Raw genomic sequence first — 22,736 nt, 5'->3', positions numbered from 1 at the left:
GCAGGGTCCTTTTTGTCTGCCTCTGTGTAAGCCACTCCAGGAACACATGCACAGCTGCATGCCTCATGGCTGGGGGTAGAGGGTGGGTTGGGGTAGCTGCTACAGTACTACCAGTTGAAGTTGACTGAAATTAACCGCGATTTGCCCTCCAAATCTTCCTATGGATGTTAAGCCTTCAGTAGGCTTAACAGAGCTCCAGAAAGTTACATCAGACAGATTCTGCCAGTGTAATTTTTGTCCAGGTGGGGAGACAGATTCCTGATGCTTCCCATTCTACCATCTGCTCAGAATCCTCTCTGTGGATGCCTTTTTGTGCTGTCCTGAGCTATGTCCTGTGAATTATAGAAATTGGTCTCAGACCCAGGTCAAGGCTAAAAGTGGACATACTTCTCTTAAGCTGATGGGGCTCAGGGAAGGATAGAAGCTGGGGGATGGGCAAGGAGTCATTGGGCTCTTATCTTTCCTGGGTCTTCCAGCCCCCTGGGAAATCTTGTTTTTCCTAGAAGGTGGCCTGAGGCTTGGCTCTTCACAACACCTTTGTCCCTATGGAACCTTTTTGCCTTCTGCCGCCTCCCTATTGCCCATCTGCCCTGTGTAGGGATGGGCAGACATTGAAGACTGAGTAGAGTAGCACCTGCCTCTTAGCCTTGCCTTGTAACTGTTGGGCATCCTCTGTGGAGGGTGTGAAGGGGCTCCAAGTAGAGGTCATGGATCCAGGGTAAGTGTTGGCCCTGTATATTCCACCTAAGGTTTTCATTCATTATTCCAGCCAGTTTTGTACAGACAAGGGTCCTTGCCTGAGGTGTGTTTAGAGCTGGGGTGAGAGTGGTAGGATTCTCTCGGAGCTCATGTCCTGGTGGAGCTTTTGGGGAACTACTGCCCTGCCAAGGAGAGAAGAGGTTTTACTTGCCCCAGAAAGTAATATGCCAGCCATCCCACCAGCTATGGGAAAAGTTGCATATACAATATTCTGGAAGAAACTGTACAGATTAGGCCTCTTGTCTCTAGGATAGAATTTCTGTGAATAAAAGCCAAATGTACTTTTATTGTTGCCTCTGTCTTTCTGCAGGTAATGCCTTGAACACCTCTGTAACCAGATGCCTTTGCCTTTCTCTTTTGGCAGAGGAATGTCACGGCATCCGGAGTCATCCCTCAGATTTCTCTGATCATGGGCCCATGTGCCGGTGGGGCTGTCTACTCCCCGGCCCTAACAGACTTCACGTTCATGGTAAAGGTAAGAAAAGGACCTGGTTCTCCTGCCCTTTGAGAGTTGTGCAGTACCTCACCTGCAATAACAATAATTCCTGACCCAGATCTGGGTTGTTATCTGCACGCTTATTGGATTTCAGTGCAGTGCTGATAAGGTCTTGGTGGAGAGAAGGTTTTGGCATGAAGACTGTAGCTTGTGTGGGTTCAGTGGCAGAATGTGCTTGTCTGCTTCATTGGTGGGTGATTTTACTTGTTGATCTGAATTGCAAATGATTTTCAGGTAATCAAAGGTCCTATCCTCTGCCCAGACAGATGATCGTTTACTGAATCCTATTCAGAAAGTTTCTCATGGAAAGCTTTTCTGTAAACTGCTTCACTAGGAGGTTGTTTCTTATGTCCCACCTTTATTTCTTCAGCTGTTTGCCATTTTATTACATTTTGTCCATGATGGTAATGGTAAATCTGATCTCCAACTTCATTGTAAAGAGGTCCATATCTTTATTACATGATTTATATGAAATGATATTTTAAAATGATTTTTAAAAGAAGCCTATTTGAAATCATACATGGGTAATTACCTTTAACCTGATACTTAAAAAAGAAATCAGTCTTTTCCTCTTAAATATTTTTAACCATAATGAGCAATAGATGTCAAGACAGGGCTTTCCTGGTGGCGCAGTGGTTGAGAGTTCGCCTGCTGATGCAGGGGACATGGGTTCGTGCCCCGGTCTGGGAAGATCCCACATGCCGCGGAGCGGCTAGGCCCGTGAGCCGTGGCCGCTGAGCCTGTGCGTCTGGAGCCTGTGCTCCGCAACGGAAGAGGCCACAACAGTGAGAGGCCCGCGTACCGCAAACAAACAAACAAAAAATGTCAAGACAAATTACGGGGCAAAAAGGAAAAAGATTGATCCAGTATGAAAACAGTGTAAATAGAGGAGCGTAAATAGAATAGGAAATACTTTTCTCTTTGGCAGTAGGAATTAAAGTTTAACAAAGTGCTTACCCCTTGACTCAACTATTCTTTCTTGGTGACAGATTAAAAGCAACTTAAATGTTCAATGTTCAGTTTAGGGTGGACTTTAAAAATTAAGATGAACACATCCCTTATTTCCTGAGCAAAGCAGGATTCCTTGAACTTTGCCCACTAAATCTATATATGCCATACCTACGTGGTGCTACCCCAGTTGTCTTCCTACCTGGCAGGAATGGAGGTGTGGGATCAATTCCTCTGGCCATTCTTTCCTCCTCTCCCTACATACATGCTGGAAAATTCTAAACTGCTTTCTCTTATTTTTTTAAAATTAATTTATTCTTTTTTTTGGCTGTGTTGGGTCTTCATTGCTGCACATGGGCTTTCTCTAGTTGAGGCTACTCTTCATTGCAGTGCGCTGGCTTCTCACTGCGGTGGCTTCTCGTTGCAGAGCACGGGCTCTAGGCGCGTGGGCTTCAGTAGTTGTGGCATGTGGGCTCCGTAGTTGTGGCTTGCAGACTCTAGAGCACAGTCTCAGTAGTTGTGGTGCATGGGCTTAGTTGCTCCGCGGCATGTGGGATCTACCCGGACCAGGGCTCGAACCCGTGTTCCCTGCATTGGCCAGGCGGATTCTTAACCACTGCACCACCAGGGAAGCCCTGCTTTGTCTTATTTTTAAAACATTTTTTCCCAGTTTTATTGAGATATAATTGACATATAACATTGTTTAAGTTTAAGGTGTACATTTTTAAAAAAATAAATTAATTAATTTATTTTTGGCTGTGTTGGGTCTTCATTGCTGTGCACAGGCTTACTCTAGTTGCAGTGAGTGGGGGCTACTCTTTGTTGCGGTGCACGGGCTTCTCATTGCGGTGGCTTCTCTTGTTGCGGAGCACAGGCTCTAGGCGCGCAGGCTTCAGTAGCTGTGGCTCGAAGGCTCTAGAGCGCAGGCTCAGTAGTTGTGGCACACAGTATTAGTTGCTCTGCTGCATGTGGGATCTTCCCGGACCAGGGCTCGAACCCATGCCTCCTTCATTGGCAGGCGGATTCTTAACCACTGTGCCACCAGGGAAGCCCCCTCAAGGTGTACCTGTTGATTTGATACTTACATATTGTAAAATGATTACCCCCATAGTGCTCTCATAATTACCATTTCTTTCTTGTGGTGATTAACGTTTAAGATCTACTCTCTTAGCAGTTTTCAAGTATGTGATACAGTACTGTTAACTATAATCTCCATGTTATACATTAGATCCCCAGAACTTCTTCATCTTATAACTGGAAGTTTGTATTTTTTGACCAATATCTCCCCTCACTCCAACACCACCCCCGCTCTTAGTAACCACTATTCTTTTTCTGCGAGTTCAGCTGTTTTAGCTTCCACGAATAAGTGAGATCATACAGTATTTCTCTTCCTCTGTCTGACTTATTTTACTTAGCATACGCTAAGTGAAATGCCCTAAGGATCCATTCATGTCACGAATGGCAGGATTTCCTTCTTTCTCATGGCTGAATAATATTTCTCTGTTTGTCTGTGTGTATGTATGTGTCATGTTTTTTTTTATTGATATGGATATCCAGTGGATAATTCTGTGTGTATATGTGTATTTGTATGTATGTCACATTTTTTTTTAATCCATTCATCCATTGATGGACACTTAGGTTGTTTCCGTATCTTGGCTACTGTGAATAATGCTGCAGTGAAATGGGAATGCAGTCATCTGTTTGAGGTCCTGATTTTATTTCCTTTGGATATATACCCAGAAGTGGGATTGCTGGATCATTTGGTAGTTCTATTTTTAGTTTTTTGAGGAACCTCCATACTGTTTTCTATAGTGGCTGTATCAATTTATATTCCTACCAAGAATGCACAGTGTTCCCTTTTCTCCAGAACTTTACTAGCACTTGTTATTTCTTGTCTTTTCGATAATAGCCATTCTAAGAGGTGTGAGGCTAAAACCTCATTGTGGTTTTGATTTGCATTTCACTGATGATGAGTGATGTTGAGCATCTTTTCATTAGCCATTTGTATGTTTTCTTTGGAAAAATGTCTATTCAGATCCTCTACCCATTTTTTAATCAAAAATTTTTTTTGCTGTTAAGTTTTACGAGTTCTCTATATATTTTGGATATTAATCCCTTATCAGATATATGATTTGCAAATATTTTCTCCTATTCAGTAGGTTGCCTTTTCATTTTGTTGCTTTTGCTGTGTAGAAACTTTTTAGTTTGCAGTAGTCCCACTTATTAATTTTTGTTTCTATTGCGTTTGCTTTTGGTATCATCCATAAAATTATTGCCAGGAGCAGTGTCAGAGAGTGTTTCTCCTATGTTTTTTTCTAGGAGTTTTACAGAGCTGGGTCTTTAAGTCTTTAACCTATTTTGAGTTAATTTTTGTGAGTGGTGTAGGATATGTGTCCAGTTTCATCTTCTGCATGTGGTTATCCAGTTTTCCCACCATCATTTATTGAAGAGACTATCTTTTCCCCATTTAGTGTTCTTGGCTCCCTGGTCAAGTGTTCGTTGATTGTATACGTGAGAGTTTGTTTCTGGGCTCTTGATTCTGTTCCATTGGTCTGTGTTTCTTTTTATGTGATGCCATACTTCTGTAGAAAAATGACATTGGAACTTTGATAGGAGTTGCATTGAATCTATAGATGGCTTTGGGTAGTACAGACATTTTAACAATATTTTTATAAACATGGGATTTTTTTCCCACTTGTGTCATCTTTGGTGTTTTTCATCAAAGTTCTATAATTTTTAGTGTTTAGATCTTTCACCTCCTTGGTTAAATTTATACATAGGCATTTTGTAATGTTTGATGCTATCGTGAATGGGCAGGTTTTATTTCTTTTTCAGATATTTTCTATATAGTGTATATTTTGTACATAGTGTATAGAAATACAACTGATTTCTGTATGTTGACTTTTTGTACGCTGTATCTTTTAATCCTGTGTTTTCATCCTAAGCTATCCCATCCTCCACTTGCAGAACTTTAATTAATACCGGCATATTGGCACCACCTCCTCTTTCTTGTCCTCCGCAACTAATCATTAAGCCTTAACCATTCTACATCTTAACTATTCCATGTGTTTAATGAGAGTACAATAAAAATGCTAACAGATTCTTTCTTAAAGATCTAGACAAGTTCATATTAACAAGAAAACTACAGTGTAAGAGTAGACATTCCATGAAGGAAATGCAATGAAAGGCTAGTCCTGCCAGGTGAGAAAATATGTTTTAAAGCTAAAATAACTAAAACTATTTGTTCAGTTTGTAAATAAATAGACCAGGGAACAGAACAGAATTGAGTAACAGGACAGAACTGAAAGATAGATCTAAATATATTTAGACATTTAATTTACGATGGAAAGGATATTATTCTATTCAGAGTCACTGATAATGGCAGTTTCTTGTATCAAAGACACCAACGATTTCTATATCATTAAATCCAGTTGACATTTCTCAGTCCTATCTTACTTGACCTTCCAGCAGCATTTGACCTATGTCATCACTTCTTCCTCTTTGAAACATCAAGGCACTATACTCTCTTGGTTTTCTTCTAGCAATTCTCTCATTCCCTTGGTGATCTTATCCTACCTCAAGACTTTAAATATCCATCTATGTATGTGCTGACAACTCTCAAACCTATTTCTTCAGGATGGAACGGTCTCCTGAACTCCAGGATTAAACCTTCAGTTGCCTATCAACATTTCCATTTGGGCTTTAATGGGTTTCTCATCTCTAATGAGGCCCTCCCAAAGTGCTCTCTTATAGCCTTCCCCATCTCAGTAAATGGCAAGACCAGCCTTCCAGTGGCTGAGGTCGAAAACACTGACTCATTTTTCTGTTACATTCCGAGTTCAATCAGTCTAAAATCATATTTGCTCTATTTTAGGATATAATCTAAAATATAATAAAATTCCTATGTACTTCTTATTACTTACACTGCTATTACTTTGATTCAAGCACCTCACCTGGATTATTGCATAATCCTTCTAACTGGTCTTCCTGCTTCTGTCTCTGCCTCCTCTCCCAGTTAATTAAAAAATTTTAAACAATTTAAAACTTCTAATATAATACATACTCAGGGAAGTACATAAAATACGTAAAGTTTAGCAATTATTATAAAGTACAGATCCATGTAAATGACACCCAGATCAAGAAATGGCCCTCCAGGAACCTGCCCCCATTACCCTCATAATGAGTATTGTCTCCATCCATCCTACCTAGAAGTATTTGTCTCAACTTTTATGGTAATTTTAAAATTTGCTTTGCTCTACAGTTTAAAATTTTAATTATGCCTCACTAAACAATGGGGTTAATGCTGCCTATTTTACCTTTAATGTAAAGTGAAACATAATATGCATTCTTTTGTGCATGACTGTGACGCATGTTTATAAGATTTATCCATGTTCTTTGTAAATGTAGTTCATTTTAGTAGCTGTGTAGTATATTATCTTAAGATCCTCATCCTTTCTACTGTTGATGGATACTTGTGTTTCAAGATTTTTGTCATTGCAAATGATTCTGCTATAAGCATTCTTATACATGTATGTTGGTGCATACATATTTCAGTTTCTCAAGGTGGGGCAATGTTAGGTCATAGGATATACATGTCTTCAGCTTTTCTATGTAATGCCTGTTTGCTGAAGAAGTTGCAGCAATTTACACTTCTACTAGCAGTGTGTGAGAATTTCACTTGTTCTACATCCGTGCCAGCACTTTTATTGACATAATTTAATTATGCCAGTTTGCATGTGGTGTGATCTCTCTTTTTTTTTCTGTTTTGTTTTTAATTTTAATTTTATTTATTTTTGGCTGCATTGGGTCTTTGCTCCTGCACGCAGGCTTTCTCTAGTTGCAGTGAGCGGGGGCTACTCTTCGTTGCAGTGCGCGGGCTTCTCACTTCGGTAGCTGCTCTTGTTGTGGAGCATGGGCTCTAAGCACGCAGGCTTCAGTAGTTGTAGCTTGTGGGCTCAGTAGTTGTTGTGCGCAGGCTCAGTCGTTGTGACACACTGGCTTAGTTGCTCCGCGGCATGTGGTATCTTCCTGGACCAGGGCTCGAAGCCGTGTCTCCTGCATTGGCAGGCGGATTCTTAACCACTGCACCACCAGGGAAGCCCTCTCATTGTTTTAATCTGCATTTCCATGACTAATGAGGTTAAACACCTTTTCATATGTTTCTTTTTCTTTTTCTTTTTTTTGGTTGTGCTGCGCAGCTTGCGGGATCTTAGCTCCCTGACCAGGGATTGAACCTGGGCCTCAGCAGTGAAAGCGCTGAGTCCTAACCATTGGATCGCCAGGGAATTCCCTCATGTTTCTTTCATGGCATGGCTGTTCATCTATTTTACCCATTTTTAAAAATTGAGGTTTTTGTTTTCTTCTTACTGATTTTTAGCAGTTCTTTGTATATACTGGATGTAAGTTCTTTATCAGTTATATATATTGCACCTGTCTTCTCCCACTCTGTGACTTCAGTTTTTTCTTCTCAATGCTATCCTTTGAGCAGAATTTTTAGAAAATCTTTTTATCTTGAAATTTCAAATTTACAGAATTCTTAACTGTTTGAGAGTGGGTTATATATGTCATGTCCCTTTACCTTTTTAATGCTTCAGTATATAATTATTTTTTTAAAATTAATTAATTAATTAATTAGACTGTGCTGGGTCTTAGTTGCGGCATGCAGGATCTTCATTGCCGCTTGTGGGATCTTTGCTGTGGCATGCTGGATCTTTAGTTGTGGCATGCAAACTCTTAGTTGTGGCATGCGAACTCTTAGTTGCAGCATGTGGAATCTAGTTCCCTGACCAGGGATCGAACCTGGGCCCCCTGCATTGTGAGTGTGGAGTTTTAGCCACTGGGCCGCTAGGGAAGTCCCCAGTATATAAGGATGTTTTCTTACATAACCAGTTGTTAAACTCCAGAAGTTTAATACTGATACAGTACGTTTTAAAAAAAATTGTAGAATATACCTAAGAAATGCTTAAGTGGTAAGATTTAAGTTACAGTTCTGTGGCCTTAGGTACCTTTACATTTTTTGTGCAACCATCGTCACCAGTCATCTCCAGAACTTTTTCATCTACCCCAGTTGAAGCTCTGTACTCATTAAACATTAGTTCTCCATTCCCTACTCCCAGCCCCTTTCTGTTGCGGAATTTGTGGACTCATACAATATTTGTCCATTTGTGACTGGCTTATTTCACTTAGCATAATGTCTTCAAGGTTCATCCATATGGTACCATGTGTCAGAACTGCCTTCTGTTTTGAGACTGATTATGCTGTAATAAACGTTGGTGTACCTGTATCTGTTTGAATCCCTGTTTTCATTTCTTTTAGGCATACACGTAGGAGTGGAGTTACTGGGTATTTTGGTAATTCTGTTTAATATTTTGAAGAAACATCATACTGTTTTCCACAGTGGCCGCACCATTTTACATTCCCACCAGCAATGCACAAAGGGTTCCAATTTCTCTACATCCTTGCCAGCGTTTGTTTTCTGTTTTGATAATAGCTATCCTAATGTGTGTGAAGTGGTATCTCACTGTGGTTTTCATTTATATTTCCCAAATGATTAGTGATGTTGAGCCTCTTTTCATATTATTTGCCATTGGTATATCTTTTTTGGAGACATGTCTATGCAAGTCTTCTGTTCATTTTTTGATTGAATCATTTTATTGTTGTTGTTGAGTTGTAGGAGTTCTTCATATATTCTGATATTAACCCCTTATCAGATCATGATTTGAAAATATTTTCTCCCATTCTGTGGGCTGCCTTTTCATTCTGTTAGTGTTCTTTACACAGAAGATTTTAATTTTGATGAAGTCCAGTTTGTCTACTTTTGTAATCTCTGCTATTGTTATCATACCCAAGAAATCTTGCCAAATCCAGTGTCACATACTTTCCCTGTATGTTTCCTTCTAAGTTTTGTAGTTTTAGCTCTTATGTTTAGTCTTTTGATCCATTTTGAGTTAATTTTTGTATATGATGTAACATAGGTCCAACTTCATGTTTTTGCACGTGGATATCCAGTTTTCCTAGCACTGTTTTTTTTCTTTTCCATTATAGTTTATTACAGGATATTGAATATAGTTCCCTGTGCTATACGGTAGGTCCTTGTTGTCCTATTTTATATATAGTAGTGTGTACCTGTCAATCCCAAACTCCTAATTTATTATAACCATAAGTTTGTTTTCTATGTCTGGGAGTCTGTTTTTATTTTGTAAATAAGTTCATTTGTATCGTATTTTAGATTCCATATATAAGATATCATATGATATTTGTCTTTTTCTTTCTGACTTGGTTCAGTTAATATGATAATCTCTAGGTCCATGCATGTTGCTGCATGGCATTATTTCATTCTTTTTTTATGGCTGAGTAGTATTCCATTGTATATATATACCCATCTTTATCCATTCCTCTGTTGATGGACATTTAGGTTGGTTCCATGTCTTGGCTATTGTAAATAGTGCTATAAATATGAATACTGAGGTGCACTTATCTTTTTTGAATTAGAGTTTTCTCTGGATATATGCCCAGGAGTGGGATCCAGCACCATTTGTTGAAAAGACTGTTCTTTCTTCATTGAATGGTCTAAGTATCATTGTTGAAAACCATTTGACCAGGTAGGGAAGGGTTTATTTCTGGGCTCTCTATTCTGTTCCATTGGTCTATATGTCTGTCTTTATGCCAGTACCACACTGTTTTGATTTCTGTAGCTTTTTAGTAGGTTTTGAAGTCAGGAAGACCTCCAACCTTGTTCTGTTTCAGAATTGTTTTGGCTGTACACAGAGTCCCCTGAGATTCCACATCAACTTTAGGATGGATTTTTCTATTTCTGCAAAAATGTCATTGAGATTTTGATAGGGATGATGTTGAATCTGTACATTGCTTTTGGTAGTTTTTACATCTTAACAGTATTGAGTCTTTGAATCCATAAATGGAAGATATCTTTTCCATTATGTCTTATTTAATTTCTTTCAGAAATGTTTTATACTTTTCACTGTACAAGTTTTTTTTTGCCTTTTTGGCTAAGTTATACCGAAGTACTTTATCCTTTTAGAAACTATTGTAAATGAAATTGTTTTTGTAACTTCCTTTTCAGATTGGTCATTGTTAGCGTACAGAAATGCAACTGATTTTGGTGTGTTAATTTTGTATCCTGCAACTTAATTTGTTTAGTCTAACTTTGTGCGTGTGTGGAATCTTTGGGGTTATCTACATATAAAATCCATGTCATCTGCAAACAGATAATTTTACTTCTTCCTTTCTGATTTGGGTGCCTTTGTCTTTTTCTTGACTAATTGCTCTGGCTAGGATTTCCAATACTGTGTTGAATGGAAGTGGAGAAAGCGGGCATCCTTGCCTTGTCCCTGATCTTAGAGGAAAAGCTTCCAGTCTTTAACCATTGAGTATAATGTTAGCTGTGGGTTTTTCATATGTGGCCTTAATCATGTTGAAGTAGTTTCTTTCTAGTTTTCTGAGTATGTTTACCATGAAAGAGTATTGAATTTTGTCATGCTTTTTCTGCATTGCGATGATCATGTAATTAATTTTTTCCTTTTGTTCTTTTAATGTGGTGTATTGATATTGGTGTGCTCAACCATCCTGGTATTTCAGGAAAGAATTCCTCTTGGTCTTGGTGTATAATTCCTTACAAAATGTTGAATTAGATCTGCTAGTATTTTGTTGAGCATTTTTGCATCAATATTTATATGGGATATTGATGTGTACTTTTCTTGTAGTGGCTTTGTCTGGCTTTGGTATTAAGGTAATGCTGGGCCTCAGAATGAATTAGGAGGTATTTCCTTCTCTTTAATTTTTTGGGAAGAGCTTGAGAAGGATTGGTGTTTAATCTTTCTTAAAATGTTTGGTAGAATTCACTGGTGAAGCCATTTGGTCTTGGGCTTTTCTTTGTGAGGTTTTTGATTACTGATTCAGCCTCCTTACTAGTTACAGGTCTATTCAGATTTTCTATTTTTTCATGATTCAGTCTTGGTGGTAGGTTGTGTGTTTCTAGGAATTTGTCCATATCATCCAGGTTATCCAATTTGTTATATAGAATTGTTCATAGTACTCCTATAATCTTTTTATTTCTGTGGAATTGGTAGTGATGTCCCCACTTTCATTTCTGATCTTAGTAATTTGAGTCTATTTTTTCTTAATCCATCTAGCTAAATATTTGTCAATTTTATTGATCTTTTTGAGGAGCCAAGTTCTGGTTTTACTGATTTTTTTTTCTCCCTCTGTTTTTTCTATTTTTCATTATCTCGGCTCTAATCTTTATTTTCTTTCTTTTGCTAACTTTGGGTTTAGTTCTTTCTCTTTTCTTTTCTTTTTTGTTTAGTTCCTTAAGGGGTCTTCGTTGCTACGCACAGGCTTTCTCTAGTTGCGGTGAGCGCGGGCTACTCTTCGTTGTGGTGCGTGGGCTTCTCATTTTGGTGGCTTCTCTTGTTGTAGAACATGGGCTTTCAGCACACAGGGTTCAGAAGTTGTGGCACATAGTCTCAGTAGTTGTGGCTCGCAGGCTCTAGAGCTCAGGCTCAGTAGTTGTGGTGCACAGGCTTAGTTGCTTGGCGGCATGTGGGATCTTCCCGGACCAGGGCTCCAACCTGTGTCCCCTGCATTGGCAGGCAGATTCTTAACCACTGAGCCATGACGGAAGCCCTGAGAACTTACTTTCTTAGTGTGTTTAACAGCTTTAAATTCCCCTCTTAGCACTGTTTTTGCTGCATCTAGTAAGTTTTTGTACGTTTTCATTTCTCAATATTTTCTAATTTCCCTTGATTTCATCTTTGGTCCATTGGCTGTTTTAAGAGTGTGATGTTTGGGACTTCCCTGGTGGTGCAGTGGTTAAGAATCCACCTGCCAGTGCAGGTGACACGGGTTCGAGCCCTGGTCCTGGAAGATCCCACATGCCGCGGAGCAACTAAGCCCGTGCGCCACAACTACTGAGCCTGGGCTCTAGAGCCTGCAAGCCACAACTACTGAGCCTGTGCGCCACAGCAACTGAAGCCCACGTGCCTAGAGCCTGTGCTCTGCAATAAGAGAAGTCACTGCAATGAGGAGCCCATGCACCACAGCGAAGAGTAGCCCCCACTCACCGCAGGTAGAGAAAGTCCATGCGCAGCAAGGAAGACCCAACGCAGCCAAAAATAAATAAATTTATGAAAAAAAGTGTGATGTTTAATTTCCACGTATTTGTAAGTTTCCAGTTTTTTTGTTTCTAGTTTCATTCCATTGCGATCAAACAAGATAGTTTGTATGATTTCAATCTTTTTAAATTTATTAAGGCTTGTTTCACATATGCCTAACATGTAGTCTATCTGATATAATACTGTTGTCTACTCTACCATCTAGATTACAGTTTGGTCACTTGTCCCAAAAATGTCCTTAATGGCATTTTCTTTCTCCAGTACAGGATCCATTTCAGGATCACATATTGCATTTAGTTGTCATGTTGCATTAATTTCCTTTACTCTGTGACAATTCCTCAGACTCTTTGTCATGACATTTTGAAGGCTACAGAATGAATTATTTCATAGATTGTTGCTCAATTTGGGTTTATCTGGTATTTCCTCACGATCAGAATCAGATTAGGTAGCCCAGCCTCTCTACTACATTAGTGATGTTGTATCCTGCTCAAATGATCACATCTGGAGACAAGTGATGGCCATCTGCCCTTCACTGGTGACATTAATTTGATCATTGTTGAAGTGTTGTCTGGTTTCTCCACTATGTAGTTACCATTTTTTCTTTGTAACTGATACTCACTGGGGAGTTGCTTTGAGACCATACAAGTATGCTGTTCCACATTATACTTTTTGCCTTGATTTAGTATCTATTGATGATTCTTGTCCAAACCAATCTTTACAAGATGGTTATTTTCCAGCTCCACCACTTGCTTCATGTCAGTTGGTGATCTACTCTAAGGAAGAGCCCTGCTTTTCTTGGGCATTTGTTTATTTCATTGACTTAATATGGGTTCATGGATTCCCTATTTTACTCAATGGTTCATATTCCATTACAGTACTATCATTATTTTGATGCTCAAATTGTCCTTCTTTTAGCCAATGGGTGTCCCTGTAAGCTGGCTTCTGTGCTCTTTTGATAGGAGAACGAATGTCAAATGTATACTTTATGGGTAGTGTGTTTTAGTTCTTGAACTTTTTCCTACCCTGAAGTCAGGAAGATACTTTCTATTTTCTAAATGCTTTATTATTTTGCCTTTTATGTTTGCATCTAAAGTTGGAGTTGATTTTTACACATAGTATGAAATAGAGGCTAGTTTAATGCTTAAAAAATTTTTTTTCCAGTATAGACACCTAGTTGACCTAGAGCCTTTTATTGAAAAGAACAATCTTTCCTGCTCTGTGATGTCATTTATATTGTGAATCAAGCGTCCATATATCGAGTGTTTCACTGAGCTTTCTTGGTCTGTTTGCTTATCTCTGTGCCAGTCAGTACCATGCTATCAATTACAATGGCTTTACGACAAATGCTGATACCTGGTACAGCAAATTGTCCTTCCGTAGTTTCTTTAAGTGGTATGGATATGGGATATTCTTGACCCTTTGCATTTCCACAATTTTTTTTTTTACAACTTTGAGATATAATTGATGTATGGTGAACTGCACACACTTTAAGTTGTGCAATTAGAGCTTTGATGCGTGTATACAACCATGAAGCCATGACCACAATTAAGATAATGAACATAACCATCACTTCCCAAAGTTTCCTCATGTGTTGTTGTAACTCATTCTTTCCTACCTCCCAGCCCTGTCTTTAGGTAACTGTTCATCTGCTTTTTTTTTTAAATTAAAAAAAAAATTTTTAATTTTACTTTTGGCTGTGTTGGGTCTTCGTTGCTGCATGCGGGCTTTCTCTTGCTGTGGCGAGCAGGGGCTTCTGTAGTTGGCGGCTAGCGGGGGCTACTCTTTGTTGCAGTGCACGGGCTTCTCATTGCAGTGGCTTCTCTTGCTGCGGAGCACGGGCTCGAGGTGCACGGGCTTTGGTATTTGCAGCATATGGGCTCAGTAGTTGTGGTGCATGGGCTTAGTTGCTCTGTGGCATGTGGGGTCTTCCTGGACCAGGGATCGAACCCACGTCCCCTGCATTGGCAGGCAGATTCTTAACCACCGTGCCACCAGGGAAGCCCTCATCTACTTTTTATCACACAGGATTAATTTGCATTTTCTAGAATGTTATATAAACAGAACCATACAAAATGACATTTTGTATGTACAAAATAGATACAAAAAGTATGTACTTTTTTTTTTTTTTTTTTTTTTTTACGGGGCTGGTTGCTTTCACTTAGGATAATTATTTTGAGATTCACTTATTGATGGAATTGGGCTGTTTCTAGTTTTTTTGGTTTTGGCTGTGTTAGGTCTTTGTTGCTGCACGCGCGCGTTCTCTAGTTGCAGTGAGCGGGGGCTACTCTTCGTTGGAGCGTGTGGTCTTCTCATTGTGGTGGCTTCTCTTGCTGCAGAGCACAGGCTCCAGGCACGTGGGCTTCAGTAGTTGCAGCACTCAGGCTCAGTAGTTGTGGCATGCAGGCTCTAGATCATAGGCTCAGTAGTTGTGGTGCACGGGCTTAGTTGCTCAGGCATGTGGAATCTTCACAGACTAGTGGTTGAACCCGTGTCTCCCGCATTGGCAGGCAGATTCTTAACCACTGCGTCACCAGGGAAGTGTCTGTTTCTAGTTTTTGATTGTTACAAGTAATGCTCTTATGAACATTTGTCTGAGTCTTTGTGTGGAGTGGGGAAGATAGACCTCTCTAGCTAGGCCATTCTAGCAAGATTCCAAACCAAGGAGCCATAAAATAAAGACTGATACAACACAGATAATAGCCTAAGGACTAATGTCCTTAGTATATAAAAACAGCTATCTAGTAGGAGAATGGGCAAAGAACATGAACAATGAGCTGACAGAGATGATTGTAGTAAGATACTTATTGCAGCATTGCTTGTTGTAAGTAAAACACTGGCAACGGTCTAAAGGACCATCAGTAGGTGGCAGTTAAGTAAGTTGCGATACATATCCTACTATACTGATACGGAATAATCTTCAAGTTTGAGAACAGTGTGTGTAGGACAATGTGCTAGAGAGAAAATAAGAGGGAAAAATATATAAATGCTCATACGCATGGATGTCAGAGAAACTGACAGTGGTCACCTTTGGGGATGGATATTAGAGGGCTGGAAATAAGGGCTTGCATGTAGACTTAGTTTCTACTGTATCTCCTATTCTGATTAAATTTTTTACAATATGTCTTTATTATCTTTAAGTTAGAAACTAAAAATTAAAGCCTGTCACTCTCTCAGAACACCAAACATTGATTTTCATTGTCTCCAGATGGCTTCACCTTTAAGTGACCGATTAATTTTAGGCAAGCTGCACACTATCACAGTGCCTCAGTTTCCTGATCTGTAAATGGGGTGATAATAGTACCTAGGCTTTAGTGACACAATCCCATGAAATGCTTAGAAAGATTCTTGGTGTGCAGCAAGCTCTGAATAAGGGTCACCTGTTAGGGTGTTCTACAGATGAATGACTGGTAGCCACACTGCAGGCCATTTTGCTGAGAGAGAACCAGGCAACGAAGATTTTTTGATAGAGAGTGAGGCAGGGAAAACGTGGGTTTCGTTTTGGGTACGCATCTGTGAGCTGTGTCCTAACCTGGTTTTGCGAGTTCTGGTGCTCTGAGATTGAACTTTCTGAAATTCTCTGGTTTCAGGACACCTCCTACTTGTTCATCACTGGCCCTGATGTTGTGAAGTCTGTCACCAATGAGGACGTTACCCAGGAGGAGCTCGGGGGCGCCAGGACCCACACCACCATGTCAGGTTAGAGGCCTCGAAGCTTACCTTACTGTTGTCAGACACTGAGAAGAGGAATTGCTAGAAGTGACAGTCTGTACAGATATCACTTCATCGACAGAATTTCTTTGAATAGACTGTAGTGTCATGTATTGTCTACAGATATAGTAATAAAGGTGGATTTATATCTCAAACTCGTTAAATTAAATTACAGGCTACTACTAATGCTTTCATAGTCTTTGAAATTTTTGAGCAAATTAGAATGATGGTTACAAGAATTATGATTCATAAAAGTATGTGTGCTGTGGAAAAAGTAGCACAGGGTAAAGGGGGTTGGGATTGTTGCAGTTTTAATGAGGGTGGTAAGGACAGGCCTCACTGGGCAATAATTGAGCAGATTTGAAGCAATGGACTGAGTGCATACCTAGGGAAGAAGCATCGCAGGCAGAGGCTTCTGAGGAAGGAGAGGGGCTGGTGTGCTCGGTGAGTGGCAAGGAGGGTGGTTGGATTAGGGACATGACATGATTTGACTTTAAAAGCTCAGTTGGGCTGCCTGGTAGAGAAGAGACTCTGGGGGCAGCGGTAGAAGCAGGGAGTCCGGTGGGGTGAACCTGAGAGGGAGTTTCCTGCCCCACTTTCTCTATCATGTCTATGGCCCTGTTTGGCTCTTCTGTGATTTCAGAGTGTTCTTGAGGAATGATGGCTTGATTCCTTACCATGTGGTTCCCCTTCTTTCCTCCTTTGTTCTGCCATTGCTGAGTACCATGACATGTGCCAGCCGTTTTCCTTTTATTTTTTATTGTCCAGCTTTCTTGAGTGTTAATGGACATATAACCAGGCATTATTCCAGTTGCTGGGCTGCAGTGATAAGACAGGCCTAGCCTGTACCCCGTTGGAGCTGATACTCTCGGGGAGATGTCAGGCAGTAAACAGGGAAATAGGTGCTGCAGGGAAAAGTGTGACGAGAATTCTCACCTGGTCCAGGGATGGAGAGTGAGGGGTGTGGGGAAAGTTGTGCTCTGGAGAGGGGCAGGGAAAGCCTCAGCAAATAGGTGACACTAGGTCAAAGACCTGGATAATGAAAGGAGTGACCCTTGCAGAGAGAACAGGCTGCATGGACTGAGGGTCAGCCTGAAGGCATGTGGTGTGGTACCATCCTCAGTGGAGGGGGCGGCGACAGGGCTGTCGGCACAGTCTGCTGCAGACCTGCCCTAGAGGGGGCAGGTGGGCTTGAAGCTGTGTCTCTGGGCTGACAGGCGCCCTGGCCCATTATATACTCCCTGTTTTCTCAGGCGTGGCCCACAGAGCTTTTGAAAACGACGTGGACGCCTTGTGTAATCTCCGGGAGTTCTTCAACTACTTGCCTCTCAGCAATCAGGACCCGGCCCCCGTCCGTGAGTGCCATGATCCCAGGTGAGTTGCAGGCCGGAGCTCCTCTCGTTTTGCAGGTTGGCTTGTCCTTCTCTGGCCTGTGTGCCCTGGCGGGACCTCCAGGGTCTGCCCTGGTGGGCAGCTTGGAGTAGATTGTGCAGTGGAGTCAGGTGTAGGCATGGTGGTGGCATGTCTGGGTATAGGAGCCACAAAGGATTTTATTTACTTATTTAAAAAGAAATTAAAAAAAAAATTTCTGGCCACGCTGTGTGGCATACAGGATCTTAGTTCCCCCACCAGGGCTCAAATCCGTGCCCCCTGCAGTGGAAGCTTAGACAGAGTCTTAACCACTGGACTGCCAGGGAAATCCCAAGATATTTTATTTTTATTCACGTTTTTCCTCTCTCTAATATCTGACAAGTAGCTTGGGAGTGAAAAGTGGCCAAAAAAAAATTATTTCTGAGTCTTTGTCCAGAATTGAGATATATATATATGTGTATGTGTGTGTGTGTATATATATATATATATATATATATATATATATATAGTCTTAACATGAAATAAATCAATGTGAAATGATTCAGACAGCATGCCCTTTAGGAAATGTGCTTATGCACAGCTGCTTGTGGCCAGAAGCTGGGGCATTCCTGGGGAAGGGTGTGTTGCTGACCACCTAGTGAAGACCTTCTTTCCTTCTTGTTCTTCTGGCCACTGCCTGATGTGGGGAGCACCGCAGAATAAGCCAGAAGCCCAGCTGGGGAACTATAGCTCCAGACCACTGGCTGCTGTCTTCTCCATTTTGTTTCCTCTCTGATTTTGAAGCACTCACTTGGCCTGCAATACTTCTGCAGAAGGACTTGAAATTGTGTCCCTCAGGAAGAAGCTGTCCCTCAGGAAGAAGCCGTCCCTCGGGAAGAAGCCGTTTGCAGACACTGCCCTGGGCTTCTACCTATGGGGCCGTGTCTGGGCCAGGGATGCTCTGAAGTGTCATGTCCCCAGGGCCACTCCTTGTCTGCCTCTGCCTCACTCCTCAGGGGATACAATCAGCGGCCCACTGTGTGTAGTCCTGAGAGGGAGGGTGGTCACAAGGCCCAGAAGCGATGGGCACAGCCTCCTTTTCCGAGCTGCTGTACTGTTTGGGGTTCTTGAAAGGTTTAGGACATCATTTGAAGGTGTTACGGTCCGAGGGCCCAGACATGTCTGAACAGCCTGCTTTGGCCCAGCCATACCTCCTCGTCATTCAGTCCCAGGGAAGCTGTATGCATATGTGTAAATAGCACATGAAAAGTAAGGGAGGACTTTGTTACTGGGTGGGGCTGTACCCAAGACGCTGGTGCTGAGCTCTCTGGGAAGCTGGGCTTGAGGGTACAGTGGCTTGTTCACTATAATGTCCTTTGGTACTCCATACAATACCTAGAATGTAGGAGGTGTTCAGAGAGGATAAATGAAGGAATCTCCACATTCAGGGGAATAAGCTCATTTTTTTTTCCTCTAAATGAAAACAGAAAGATCTTCTGGGTTAACATCAAGCTCAGGTTCAGTTTAATATGGTGGTAACAAAGGAATGTATCTTTGGGGACTGCTTTGCTAGCCCAGCAGGGACAGAATCAGTCCAGCCCCCATGCTGTGTCTCCCCCATTTCCTCTCCCATTCCCCACCCACAGAAGGCAACGGGCTCTTCCATGTTGATTATATCTGCTTCTTTTTCTATCCAAAGTGACCGTCTGGTTCCTGAGCTTGATACAATTGTCCCTTTGGAATCAACCAAAGCCTACGACATGGTGGACATCATACACTCTGTAAGTGCCACATCTGTCTGTCTTGTCTGTGCTGGCTCAGCCACGTGCATGTCATTGTGCTTTGGCTCAGTGAGGAAGTGCTTTACCCACAGGCCTTACCATTGGGCAACAGAGGCAGGGCACGGGGTGGCACAGAACAAGGGCACTGAGTAGTGTGCTATGGGAAGAGCTAGTGGCTGTGGCCACCCTACTGGCTTGGACAGGCTTGGGGGCGTGGCAGTTGGGTCCGCAGAGCTCAGGGCTCTTGAACTGGCACTCTGAGGCCCGTAGAGAAAGGGCCGTGTCTCCAGAGCCTGGAGTTGAGGCAGGATGACCCTTCATGTACCTCTGTTTGGAGCCTCATGCTCAGAGGGCATTTTTTTTTCTCTAGAGAAAGGAGAGTGAGTACATAAGGTGTCCTGTGACAGGGTTGAGGGGTGTATGTGTAGGTCGGAGGAGGACGCGAGTCATTTGTACCTTTTTCTTGGTGTAGCAGGTTCCTGGGTCATTAAGTGAAGAGGACAGTGTTGGGGTGAACTGGGGGCATCTGTCGATGGCCATTGTCTCCCTCACACTTTCCTACGAGCACTGTGCTCTTAGCTCTTCTCGATTAACTGAACCCAGACGGCTCTGTGGGCGCAGCCTCTCCAGGGCCCTGGCTCTCCCAGTGACCTGTTCCTCCTCCCTGTACTGTGGGGAGTCAGCGTGAGTCAGCAGCCATGGCCGGGCTCTGCCTCTCCTCATTGCTGGATTCTTAGCCTACTGAGCAGCATTTGAGCCCGCTTCTACCAGCATGCCCTCCTCTGACCTTAGCCTTCAGTACTCTCTACACCCTCACAGTTGTCCTGTCCGTCTCTCACCACCTCTGCTCCTGGACTCCCCAGCCCTCAATCATCCCGTCCTGTGGAGCCCTCTGCCCCTCCTGGCCTCTGCCTTCCTGGCCCAGCTTGGACTCTGCCATTACGCCAGATGTTAACAGCCAGGCACTGTTCTCAGTGTTGGTGCTGTATGACACTGTGATGGACAAAAACCCTGCCTCAGTGACCTCACATTTGGGTGAGAGATTCAGAGAACAAAAGCATACGTGGCATACGTGTGAAGAAGGTAAAATGGGGTCTGTGTCATCCGTGCTCCAATTCTCCTTTTGCCCTGTGGAGTCCCATCCCTGGTTCAAGGCTGCAGCCAGCCATCCATCCATCCATCCATCCATCCATCCATCCATCCATCCATCCATCCATCCATTCATCCACACACCCATCCATCCAGTCACTTATTCATCCACACACCCATGTTGCCAGTGGGGCCTGAGCCTGCCAAGGGAAAGCCCCGGAGCCTTGCTCCAGCCTGAGCTGGGTCCTCGGTTCACCTCTCTGGTCTCCGGCTTGAATATGTGCCGTGAACCTCCCCTCAGCTCCTGTTTTGATCTTCTTCACTTTCCCTGATCGAAACCCTAACTTCCTTCTCTATTCCCCACTCTGATCAGATGACATCAGCATTTCCTTCGTGGAGAAAATTGAGAGCGTCAGGTTCATCACTTTCCATAGGTGCCTGTTTCTCCCTCCCCACCGTCCCTCCGTGTCTCCCCAGGCTGAAAGAATGAGGTGCCTCACCTGGGCTCCTCACTCCATTGCTTCCTGTCTGGCATCTTGCTTTCTTGACTGGTTTAACTTCTTCTCCCTCTCTTAACTCCTTCCTCTGGGCAGTAAATGTGTTTGAACATGTATAAACTTCTTGTCTGCTAAACGAAACCCTTCTTAACCTGAATCTCTGTTTAACTGACATCCACAATCTTTTCTACCTTTTTCCTTAAACTCCTCTTGTCTCTTCTTCCTTTATTCCTCTCTGGAATCTGGCTTCTGCTTTCCTCCCTCTGTTGAATGACAGCTCTCCTAATGACCTCTCCAAATTGCTAAACTAGGAAACTAAGGGCATTAAAGAGGTATAGTTACAGAAGTAACCATTATTAAAATAAATATAAATCCTCCTAAATAACAGAAACATTTATATAGAATAGATCAAATCAATGCATCACATAGAGAAACAGACAAGCCTCCCCAGTGTTCTCTTCCAGGCACTGTTTTCCCACCAAGCCCCTGAGGGAAACCACCATCTTGACCTTTAACAGCATAAATTAGTTGTTCTTGGTTTTGTGTACTATATAAATGGAATCATATAGTGTGCAGTCTTTTCTGTCTGGCTGCTTTCATTCAATGAGACGACTGAAATTCGTCCATATTGTTGCAATGCGTGTTATTCTCGTGGTTCTCCTTAGGCTTTTTTTTTTTTTTGAACTTTTGAATTTTATTTTTTATACAGCAGGTTCTTATTAGTTATCTACTTTATACATATTGGTGTATACATGTCAGTCCCAATCTCCCAGTTCATCCCACCAGCAACACTCCCCACCACCACTTTCCCCCCTTGGTGTCCATATGTTTGTTCTCTACATCTGTGTCTCTGTTTCTGCCTTGCAAACCGGTTCATCTGTACCATTTTTCTAGGTTCCACATATATGCATTAATATACGATATTTGTTTTTCTCTTTCTGACTTACTTCACTCTGTATGACAGTCTCCAGATCCATCCACGTCTCTACAAATGACCCAATTTCGTTCCTTTTTATGGCTGAGTAATATTCCATTGTATATATGTACCACAACTTCTTTATCCATTCGCCTGTTGATGGGCATTTAGGTTGCTTCCATGACCTGACTATTGTAAATAGGGCTTCAGTGAACACTGGGCTGCATGTGTCTTTTTGAATTATGGTTTTCTCTGGGTATATGCCCAGTAGTGGGATTGCTGGGTCATATGGTAGTTCTATTTTTAGTTTTTTAAGGAACCTCCATACTGTTCTCCATAGTGGCTGTATCAATTTACATTCCCACCAACAGTGCAAGAGGGTTCCCTTTTCTCCACACCCTCTCCAGCATTTGTTGTTTGTAGATTTTCTGATGATGCCCATTCTAACTGGTGTGAGGTGATACCTCATTGTAGTTTTGATTTGCATTTCTCTAATAACTAGTGATGTTGAGGAGCTTTTCATGTGCTTCTTGGCCATCTGTATGTCTTCTTTGGAGAAATGTCTATTTAGGTCTTCTGACCATTTTTGGATTGGGTTGTGTGTTTTTTAAATATTGACCTGCATGAGCTGTTTATGTATTTTGGAGATTTATCCTTTGTCCATTGATTGGTTTGCAAATATTTTCCCTCATTCTGAGGGTTGTCTTTTCGACTTGTTTGTAGTTTCCTTTGCTTTGCAAAGCTTTTAAGTTTCACTAGGTCCCAATTGTTTATTTTTGTTTTTATTTCCATTACTCTAGGAGGTGGATCAAAAAAGATCTTGCTGTGATTTATGTCAAAGAGTGTTCCTCCTACGTTTTCCTCTAAGAGTTTTATAGTGTCCAGTCTTACATTTAGGTCTCTAATCCATTTTGAGTTTATTTTTGTGTATGGTGTTAGAGTGTTCTAATTTCATTCTTTTACATGCAGCTGTCCAGTTTCACAGCACCACTTATTGAAGAGACTGTCTTTTCTCCATAGTATATCCTTGCCTCCTTTGTCATAGATTAGTTGACCATAGCC

The 22,736-nt window shown here is 41.8% G+C and overlaps 1 protein-coding gene across 1 annotated transcript in view; it reads left to right on the top strand.

The window, feature by feature from the left end:
- Window positions 1-22,736, top strand: part of PCCB (propionyl-CoA carboxylase subunit beta) — a gene marked incomplete at its 5' end in the record, with an annotated part of 90,504 nt that overhangs the window by 22,167 nt on the left and 45,601 nt on the right. Inside the window, 4 exons of the mRNA XM_082840031.1 lie at window positions 1,124-1,234; window positions 15,921-16,029; window positions 17,295-17,415; window positions 19,091-19,172. Coding sequence (XP_082696157.1) covers window positions 1,124-1,234; window positions 15,921-16,029; window positions 17,295-17,415; window positions 19,091-19,172 — 423 coding nt within the window. The remainder of the gene's footprint in view (window positions 1-1,123; window positions 1,235-15,920; window positions 16,030-17,294; window positions 17,416-19,090; window positions 19,173-22,736) is intronic.

Source organism: Leucopleurus acutus (genome assembly GCF_964270905.1).
Source record: "Leucopleurus acutus genome assembly, chromosome: 5".
Taxonomy (NCBI): domain Eukaryota; kingdom Metazoa; phylum Chordata; class Mammalia; order Artiodactyla; family Delphinidae; genus Leucopleurus; species Leucopleurus acutus.
This window is presented reverse-complemented; position numbering and strand designations above follow the sequence as displayed.